This window comes from Urtica dioica, chromosome 7 (genome assembly GCF_054948205.1).
Source record: "Urtica dioica subsp. dioica isolate 48M chromosome 7, U.dioica_male_clone48M_v1_H2, whole genome shotgun sequence".
Lineage (NCBI taxonomy): Eukaryota > Viridiplantae > Streptophyta > Magnoliopsida > Rosales > Urticaceae > Urtica > Urtica dioica.
This window is the reverse complement of record NC_142762.1, coordinates 30,218,108-30,228,366: the sequence shown is the minus strand read 5'-3', so window position 1 is coordinate 30,228,366 and position 10,259 is coordinate 30,218,108. Positions and strand designations below refer to the sequence as shown.

The window sequence follows — 10,259 nt, the reverse complement described above, 5'->3', positions numbered from 1 at the left end:
GATTTTAGATTTTGTACATAAGATGGAAAAGCTAGGATTCTTAGCTTTTAGAAAAAGTGTTTTTAAGTTTGGTATGTAAATTACTGTAATATCCTCGTACAAAATATTATTCATATATATGTATATAAATAAGCATATCAATAATTATTATTTAATTATTAAGAACATGTCTATTTTAGTCTTTTTACTATAATATATTTATTTTATCAAACGCTAAATCAGTTTTTGTTACCAGTAACAATTATTTTATAAACCGTTTATTAAACATTTTGTCAATTTTTGAAAGAAAAAAACAATTTTTTTTCAAAAATTGAATCTAAAAACATTTTTTTTAAAACAAAGGTATGCCAAGCAGAGCCATTATTTGTATAAAATAAACCGGAATGGTTGTTAAACACCATTAGCTTTGTTTCACTTCGGTTTGGTCCTTTTAAGTTCATTTTAAATTTAACAATTGAACCGTGTAAGAACAAAACTCTCGATTGCTTTTTGACTTCAAAGTAACCTCACTTTCAGTGGCGTTCTCGTCATTTCTCACCTCTAAGCTAGGCTCATTTAATCCCAAAACCAACCAAGTTTGAAAATACCCGGCAGTTCACTTTTCCTGCCCGACAACTCTTATCCCGGGAAAAAAAAATAGAACACAAATTAGAATGACCAAATTACCCTTTATCATCTTATTACTCTCCCTCGGCGCTCTACCCTCGGAGGTAATTTCACAGCCACCGGACACAGAGAGATTGATCCTGCTAAACGTCCGGCAGAAATGGGGGAACCCTCCGGCGATTTCGTCGTGGAATTCATCGGCGACGCCGTGCGAGTGGCCGGAGATTCAATGCTCCGCCGATAACTCCTCGGTTACCGGAATATTCCTCCGGGAGATGGGGATATCGGCGGAGATTCCGGCGGAGATCTGCGACCTCAAAAACCTCTCGTCCCTTGACCTGGCTCTCAACTTCATCCCCGGCGAGTTCCCCGGAGTCCTATACCGGTGCCGGAGCCTCGAATCTCTCGACCTCTCGCAGAACCTCCTCGTCGGAGCAATCCCCGAGGAAATTAACTGGCTCTCCAGCTTTCTCCGTAAGCTTGATCTCAGCGGGAACAATTTCTCCGGGAGCGTCCCGAGGTCAATCGGCAAGATATCCGATCTCAGAGAGCTCAATCTGCACATGAACTTGCTCAACGGAACTTTGCCGGCGGAAATCGGAGACTTGTCGAAGCTAGAGTTTCTGAGACTGGCCTACAATGGCTTCCTTGCTCCGGCTCCGATACCGTCGGAGATCGGGAAGCTGAGGAACCTGAAAGAGCTTTGGATGACTGAGATGAATTTGGCGGGAAAGATACCGGAGAGCTTTTCCGGTCTGGAGAGTCTTGAGAAGCTTGACCTGTCCATGAACAAGCTGGAAGGCGAGATTCCTGAGGGAGTTTTTAATCTGAGCAGTTTAAGGATTATGTTGATGTACCATAACCAGCTCTCCGGTGAGATTCCGAGCAAAGTTGGAGCGGCGAGGCTTAGCGAGATCGACCTCGCCATGAACGATCTCACCGGCTTGATTCCCAAGGATTTTGGGAAGTTGAGAAACCTGACGTTATTGAATCTCTACTCGAACCGGCTCGTCGGAGAGATTCCGCCGAGTTTGGGACTCATTCCGTCCCTTAGAATCTTCCGCGCGTTCCAGAACAATTTGACCGGAGCTCTCCCGCCGGAGCTCGGGAAGAATTCGATGCTCGAGTCACTCGAGGTCTCGGAAAATGAGCTCTCCGGGAAAGTCCCGGAGAGTCTCTGCTTCCACCGAGCCCTTAAAGGACTGATCTTGTTTTCGAACAGGCTCGCCGGAGAATTACCGGAAAAACTAGGTGAGTGCGATTCGTTGCAGACAGTTCAGCTCTACCGCAACAATTTCTCCGGCGAAATTCCCGTCGGAATGTGGCGGACGGCGAGTAATCTCACGACGCTTATGATCAGCGACAACTCGTTCTCCGGCCGACTTCCCGAGAAGCTTCCGGTCAACATGTCCCGCCTCGAGATCAGCAACAACCGATTCTCCGGCGGAATGCCCGGCGGATCGGTCTCCAGCTGGAACAGTCTAGTGGTATTCAAGGCCAGCCAAAACAACCTCTCCGGCGAAATCCCCGTTGGGCTGACAAACCTCTCGAGGCTGACGACGCTGCTGCTAGACGGGAACGGATTCTCCGGCGAGTTACCGCCGGAGATCATCTCGTGGACGTCCCTCGACACTCTCAACCTCTCGAGAAACCAGCTCTCAGGCCCAATCCCGAAATCCATCGGCTCTCTTCCTCATCTCCTCTACCTAGACTTGTCGAAAAATCGCTTCTCGGGCGAAATACCAAGCGAACTAGGCCGGCCGAGGCTAAACTCCCTAGACTTGTCCTCCAACAACCTCTCCGGCAAAATCCCATCCGAGCTCGACAACCCCGCCTTCCAAGACAGCTTCCGAGAAAACCCGAACCTCTCCCCGGACTCAAACCGGCCAGCTGTCCAACGGGTCCCGCGGAAGAGACCCTCCCGGGCGATCCTGGCCGCGATCGCGACCCTCGTGGGCGTCGCCTTGGCGGCCACCGTGGCCCTGGCGGTCGCGCTCTTGGCGCTGAGGCGGCGACACGTGGAAGGAGGAGAGATCGCCACGTGGAAGGTGACGTCGTTCCAGAGGAGGGAGTTCACGGAGTACAAGGCGATAGTGGAGGGGCTGACGGAGGGGAATCTGATAGGGCGGGGCGGGACGGGGATGGTGTATCGGGTGGGGACGGATCGGGCGGGTGAGGTTGTGGCGGTGAAGAGGATAAGGACGAGCGGGCCCACGGAGGAGGAGAGGCAGTTCTGGGCGGAGGTGCGGGCCCTGGGGACGATGCGGCACTCCAACGTGGTCAAGCTCTTGTGCTGCGTCTCGGGGGAGCGGTCGAAGCTGTTGGTGTACGAGTACATGGAGAATCGCAGCCTCGACCTCTGGCTCCACAAGACCAAGAGGGACCCCGGTGGGCCCGCCTTGGACTGGCCCACCAGGCTCGGGATCGCGGTCGGGGCAGCGCAAGGCCTTTCGCACATGCACCACGATTGTTCCCCGCCCGTTCTCCACCGCGATGTCAAGACCAGTAATATATTGCTCGACTCTCGGTTCCGGCCCAGGATCGCCGATTTCGGGCTCGCCAGGGTTCTGGCTGCCCGCGGACGACCTCACACCGTCTCTGCCGTGGCGGGCTCATGTGGCTACATCGCCCCGGGTAACTACTCTTTACTTGACTCGGTTTTATGGTTGTAGACTTAATAGTTGAGATTGGGTTTTTGATTGGGCAGAGTACGCGTACATGAGCAAAGTGGACGAGAAGATCGATGTGTACAGCTTCGGGGTGGTGCTTCTGGAGCTGGCGACCGGAAGAGAGGCGAGTTGGGGAAACACGAGCTTGGTGGAGTGGGCGTGGCAGCATCACAGGGACGAGAAGCTCGTGGGCGAGGCTCTAGACGAGGAGATCGTGAGGACTTGTCACTTGGAGGAAATGAGTGCCGTGTTCAAACTAGGCCTCGTGTGTACCTCCACTTCGCCCTCTGCTAGGCCTTCCATGAAGGAGGTCTTGCAGGTCCTCAAGCGCTCAGATGGTTATGCAGGCAAAAAGGTCGGGAGCGAATTCGACGTTGCTCCTCTTCTCGGCGACACCAAGTACCTCGCTAGTTACAAGCGCAAGAAGGTGTCCGAGGTTGTGGACGATGACGACAGTTTCTTCAGTGACTCGAATTCTAACTAGGTTTCAAAGAGGCAATTATTCCGTTCTTCTTACTCGATTCGGGAAGCAAAGTTGTCATAAATAAGGTTCAAGTTTTCGACGGCCGAAAGTACTCAAGGAAGATCCCTCAAAGATAGTGAAGACATGTGCATCTTGGATGTGTTTGAGATCCCAGCTTCAGCTTGAAGATGCTGAGATGTTGTATTCCAGGTTGAGAGAACATCCAATGAGATATTCTAGTGCAAAGGCTTTGTATATGCTCCTCGGGGTTTGCCAAATTACCCCGATAATCGTCAATTCGTCATTTAGTTACCAAGCCAATAATAGGACTGGGATTTTGCGTGTTTAGGCTACAGTTTGTCATGGGAAAGAAGCAATACTCAATCTGGAACGTATGCAACCTTATTTGTGCATATGATGAAAGAAACAATATTCAATCTAGTGATTGGTCGTCCTCTTAGCTCACTCTTTAATTTACTAATATCAAAATTATCAATAAACAATATTAAATTCAACCAAACTTGTGTTGTATGCGTTAATCTCTTGTTATTACTAATATCTGTAGCTTTCTAATGAGATCAAAAGAAAACAAAATCTCAAATTTTAATTTTTAATGGGCAATTTCAATTTTAGCACATTCCCTTAACTTAGACGAATATTTTCCTCAATCCAGACAGAACATAATAGATCCTCAGTTTTTTCCTTTTGAGATTTTCCAGGCTCAATGATATCACTTCTCTATAGTATATTATAGTATATAATTTAGAGAGAGAGAGAGAGAGAGAGAACACAAGGGACTAGAAAGGTGTTACACTAACAGAATTATGAAATGTTACAAGCAAACAAACCCCATTACAGGCTTTACACGAATTTAAATCAGTCACAAGACTATGATACATTCCCACACCCACAAAGTAATGAAGATATAACCATAAAAACTATTAAAAAAAACACAAAAGAAGAAAAAAAGAAGAAGAAAATCCCGAGTCCTTGAAAGCACGGGCATATATAGCTCACAACTCAAATCCGCACGAGGTCAAAGGAACAGCCTTTATGTCGAACACTTTCTTTCACACTGAGAAAACCATTATGGGACTCACGATAGCCAACAACAGTCAATTAGACACTTACCCAGGCTCTGGCTCCTCTCTCGCCAAAAGTCACTCCTTTTGATGACGACTCTTTAACGCATCTCCAATTCTCTCTTACGCTACAGACCTCAGACTTAATCTGCTGCACAACAAAAACGCACAAGCAGACAGGCCAGTATAAAGACTTAATATTCGTGCACAAAAAAGGGTCAGAGTTTCTCAAACACATGCCTTATAGCTGACCTAGCTCCGTCTTGAGAATTGACGATTTCTCCCATTGGTATACTTGGCTATAACAAAAAAGAGAGAGGATAGGTTCAAAGCTTAGTCAGGCTTCCATTTGAAAGAATGGATGCAAGAAATAAGGGTTGTTAAGTTCAAAACGTAGGAAAAGGGAAAGAAAAATGAGAAATAAGGATTGATAATGTATCTGAGAAAACAGTCTCAGCTCAGTTTCATTCTTTCTAGCATGTATAAGTGGTGCATCACCTGCGACCACATATGCACCAGTTAGGACATTTCTCTTTGTAAAAAGCTTAAAAAAAAGTATGTGTATTGTCAAATATTTGCATGGAATATCGGAGAAAATATTTGCTACAGAAACAAGCACATTAAATGTATAAGAATAATGATATGATTTAATATATAAAAAAACCAGCCATCAAATGCATGGTGTGAACTACCAAGTTAGACAATAGTTGGTAACATGCATTGCCCAAATTTTAAAGAGTAAAGGTCAACTAACTAACCACCCGAAGTCGTTCAATAAAATTATATAGAAAGATCACAAGTTTAGGTTCAGTAAAGACCTCTCGTTCTTCTGAAGAGCCATTCTGTCGACCCTTGCTCACGGTTGAATCCAATAGCAAATCCAGCTCTGCAGCACCCTGCAAAGATCGCCGACTCATTATCTCCATAACTTCCAGAGTCACACAGCCTTCCAAATCCATAGTCTTCAAAGGGAGAATCTCACCTCACAGCTGAGGTTTTTAACACTTGAACTTGATGTAAACGCAAGATCAACATTCTCTTTTATTGCTGCTTGACAACAAGCTTTGACTATATCACCTTCCACATCAACAGCACCTTGAATCCAGTTTAGACGCCTCTCATTAAGTTTGGTTCCCGTACAATCCATGTTAGCCTGACAAACGTGATCTCCATTCTGATGTGTTTTCCTGGATTGCGACTCCTGTTCTTCTACAGAAATAGACTGTTGCACAGAATTTCCAGCCGCTTTGTCAATATTCCTGGTTATTTCAATTTCCGACAGTCCACCTGAACTTGCCTTGGGATCACAATTTGCATCACTGTTTCCTTGGCACTCTATCCTATTAACCCTATTGGGCCTACTAGCACTAACACAGGAACGTTTCTCTGGGTTGATAGGGTTAACAGTCGCAGCTTCCTCACCCTCAGCAGAGCAAGGACGGCATTCTGCCCCATCTTGATAATTATTATCGACTTCTGGGCTCACACCACCTACCGATTCTAGTTGACCAACTATATCCCTATTCCGATGTGTTTCCGTAAACTCCGAAGAAGGCACAGCACATGACACGCCAGACCTCAACCTATCCACCACTTCAACTGAATTCCTCTCATTTGCAAGTGAAGGTGAATTCGAGCAGCACATAGATTCCAGTTCGTGCACAGAAACAGATTGCTGAGTGCCATTCATCAAATGTGTGTCTGGTGACCTAACCTCAGATCTGCAATTTGCATCCCCAGGCCCACAGGTAATGCCTTCTGGAGAAACGGGAGCTATATTTTGTGGACTGCCTTCTGGAGAAACCGGAGCTGTATTTTGAGGACTGCCACACACTCTCTTTCCTAGTTTGGCTGCCTTTACATGCCCTGCTTCATAATCAGTTTTCCTCTTCTTTTCACCAGAGGAAGATCGATGACGAGTCCCATCTTCAGAAACTTTTTTGCCCTGAGGGCTCACATGCCTAGACAACCGAGGGCGCTTATATCCTTTGGGGAAAACAAATGCAGGAAGCTCTTTTCTACGGACATGCGAAACATAGATGTCCATCCCAGGCTTCCAAAACATATACATGTTTATATCTTGCCTGAACTCATCAACCGTGCCGCGGATATCAAATTGCTGACCCTCTTGACCTCTGACACCCTCCTTCCTCTGCAAGCCCATGAAAAAGGCACAGTGTGCACACGGTCTTGATGTGTCTGCATACTCATGTGGGTATGGATGGCATTGCAACATCCCATTCGTATCTCTCTCTATCTGGCTCAATAAACAAACTTGAAACATTAGCAAGATGCCAGCACACTCTGAATCTCATATATTTCTACTAGTAATTAACACAATATATAATATTTGGTACCGAGTTCTAGAAAAATACACTCCTCTTTTACCTCAAACTCATAAAATTTACCTTAAGAGTGAGCTGCCTAAATCGGGATTCAACCCATCCTTTCCATGCAAGCAAATCATCAGCATCTGCAGCAAGTATATCCACCTGCAAATAGTTCTTATATACCTCGAAAAAAATGTATGGCTCAAACAGAGCACTCCATTGAGCTTTGCAAAGATCAATATCCTGTAAAAAAAACAACACAATAAGGGAATTCAAATCAAATGCAGCCTACCAATATGCAGATAAGCCTAACATACTCTCACCTCACAGATCTTGTTACCACATTGAAACTGCTCCGTCATAACTCGTAAAGTACTTGTGGAAACATTGTAACTAGAGTTCATACAAGGGTATGCAGGAGTTATTATGGGCATAAGATGGAATCGGTCGCGATGGTTTTTACGAGGATCCCAAATAGGGAAACCAAGTTCATTCTCCTCAATCGAACATAGCATTACAGGGTTTGGCCACCGCCACTGTGTGTATACCCTAAAAAATTTAGAAACCAGCATACTAGGGATTGCATTGGGATAAAGTTGACAAACTCGAGCAACTAAAAGAGCCCAATTGACACCACCAAGAAATCCAGTAACCTATACATATGAAAGGGAGAAAAAGTATATTAAAAACGCATAAGGAGAGAATGCCAGCATGCAAGAAGTTGACAGTCTTACATTTGAATATACGCCGCGCTTTTTAGCCCAATACTTTAAGCATCTGAGTGTTGTTCGAAAATGCTAGAATCACAAAAGAAATAAAATATCAAATCTATAAAATGTAAACACATTTTATTTTATGAGAATAATATAAAATATAAGCTCACATCAACATTTGGAACAAGTTTAAGAATTTGATCTGCAACTCTGCACCCATTAAGACTTCTAACAGTTTGCTCATCCACTTCAGATAGCACGGACATTTGGGAAATGTCTAGATCCTGTAAAGAAAGGCATAAGAATGTTACGACTGGAACAACCAAATGAGATACACCAAGAAAGACATAAGAACTTACGTCTGGAACAACCAAATGAGATACACTTGCGTATAAAAGATCGATTGAAATTCCTTGGAATTTGAATTTCATTACTGGAACATGAGCATCAGGAACTGGTTGAAGTTCTGCTACTTCTTCCATATCAGCCAGAATATTATGCAAAAGAATAAAAAAGTCTTCCTGTAGAATACAAAGGCATTTAAGGTGAATACGGTGTACATGCATTAATTGATTACAGAGGAACGCAGAATGATGAATCACCTCTCGGTTCACATATGATGGCCCAACACAAAGGGTGTCAATGTCAGCCCCAGGTCCATGAACCTGACAAAATCATTAATTAATAGTTTTAGAACTGGAGAACGTAGAGACGAAATAGATAAAAAGAATGTTACATAGACGCAGATGCAAACTGCTAAACGCTCCATATATATAATACTGGGAAAAATACATCAATGTCAGAAGAAAATGGACGGAGCATTATTGAGGTAATGGTGCTTGATTGTGCCCAGCTGAAAATCCAACTCAATATTATCCTTGTTTTTTTACTTTAAACTACCAGGATGGGAATCTCAACAAACAACAATTTGCTATGGATATTCAAAATTAAACCTCATAATTAGTTCCAAAAATATCCAAAAGATACTAAGCAGAAAAGAGTAAAATTTCATTGATAAATCATAACTAGCATGCAAAGAAATCATCATGGAAGTAATTCACAATTTGCTACCATACCATGTAACATAACAAGAGTATAGATAAAACAACTCAAAAGTAAATTGCTTCCTCTTACATCTTCAAATAGAATCTCACAAGTTACTTACCCCTAGTCTATAGGACCCAAATGTTAATATGGCTGCATTAGCATCTTCAACCATCTGATCTGTGTAGCCTCTTTGCCGAGTAAGCAGCTTCACCCAATCTTTGACAATCTGCATACACATAAATTTTTCTAGCAGGGCTTGTGTGACACGAAGGGGATAAAAGAACTATACCAGAGATATCTTCTTGAATATTATAAACACAATGGCAAAAGATACAAAGGTAAGAAGCATCATAAAACCTAAAACATATTTAGCAATTAAACGATCTTGATTATTTTGAATGTTACTTCCATAATTCACAGCGAAAGCAACACAATCTAGATAGCACTGCATAACCATTATAGATTTCACAATTAAACCACAAATATGAGTACATGAACAAAGTTTCCAAGCATTACTGTGTGACAATGGGTTCACAGCACCAGACCGACATAAAATCAAACAAAAAATCCACTGAACATAATACCATACCTTATACTTGATTGTCAACAGATTAAGAACAAATAGTTGTGAACGTGAACTAAACCTTAACGTTACCTCCTTAATGCGAACAAGAACCCCTTCTCTCCTCTCTCCTTCTTCTTTGCTCTCGTAAAGCCCCGAATCCATCAAGAACTACAATTTTTATTTTATTTTGATGTTTGACAGAACTCAAATAATAAATGTTCGCAAGCAATCAAGAGCAAAAGATATCAAATCGACAAAACCCCAAAAATCGACAAACATCCATAAGATTAAACACTTACCTTCTCCAATTCCACATTCCGCTGAAGATCTGACTCGGTAGGACCCGCGACGGAGATCGGCTTTGTGATCCCATGTGTCTCAGCCGCCGGCTTCGTTGACGAAGAATTGCCCGGACTCTCTGAGCCAACCATCTCTATAGACGAACAAGGAAACCCTAGAAAACCGAAAAAGAGGAAATCGAACAGGTTAGGTTTTCGAGAATTATAGATTGGAAGACGATAAAAATATGTTTGATTAAAGAGACGAACGGACGTACGACCGACCAAGGTTTTTGTCGAAACTTCAGAGATAGATCCAATCTGTCTTTGGCTCTCTCTTCTCTAATTTTGTCACGATCGAAGACTTGAAGATGGTCAAACAATCGCAGAGAGAGGAGAGAGAAGGTTAGAGAGAGAAAGAGGGAGCGTAGTGGCGAGTTTGGATATGTGGGGGGTTTATACTTATTAGCGACTGTTTTGAAGGAATTCCTTTTGATTAATAATCT

General features: G+C 43.6%; 2 protein-coding genes across 6 annotated transcripts; one reads left to right on the top strand and one right to left on the bottom strand.

Annotated features, from left to right (window-relative positions):
* Positions 1–547: 547 nt before the first annotated feature.
* LOC149390742 (uncharacterized) lies at positions 548–4,084 on the top strand. Its single transcript, XM_089621357.1, has 2 exons — positions 548–3,240; positions 3,314–4,084. Exons 1-2 carry the CDS (start codon positions 654–656, stop codon positions 3,757–3,759), a joined length of 3,033 nt encoding a protein of 1,010 aa, XP_089477483.1. The 5' UTR covers positions 548–653; the 3' UTR covers positions 3,760–4,084.
* Positions 4,085–4,601: 517 nt separating this feature from the next.
* On the bottom strand, positions 4,602–10,259 carry LOC149390741 (nuclear poly(A) polymerase 4-like). Of its 5 annotated transcripts, none has more exons than XM_089618517.1 (14): positions 10,032–10,259; positions 9,775–9,929; positions 9,566–9,643; positions 9,029–9,136; positions 8,466–8,528; positions 8,223–8,384; positions 8,034–8,147; positions 7,885–7,947; positions 7,474–7,803; positions 7,229–7,393; positions 5,803–7,077; positions 5,639–5,716; positions 5,061–5,119; positions 4,602–4,971 (listed from the first exon to the last, which is right to left on the bottom strand). In XM_089618517.1, the coding sequence occupies exons 2-14, from the start codon at positions 9,904–9,906 to the stop codon at positions 4,944–4,946; spliced, it is 2,655 nt and encodes an 884-aa protein (XP_089474643.1). In that variant the 5' UTR covers positions 9,907–9,929; positions 10,032–10,259; the 3' UTR covers positions 4,602–4,943. The 5 variants fall into 5 exon arrangements, with proteins under 5 accessions (XP_089474643.1, XP_089474645.1, XP_089474646.1 ...); XM_089618519.1 differs by having other exon boundaries at positions 5,073–5,119; positions 10,039–10,259; XM_089618520.1 differs by having other exon boundaries at positions 4,602–4,968; positions 5,073–5,119; positions 10,039–10,259.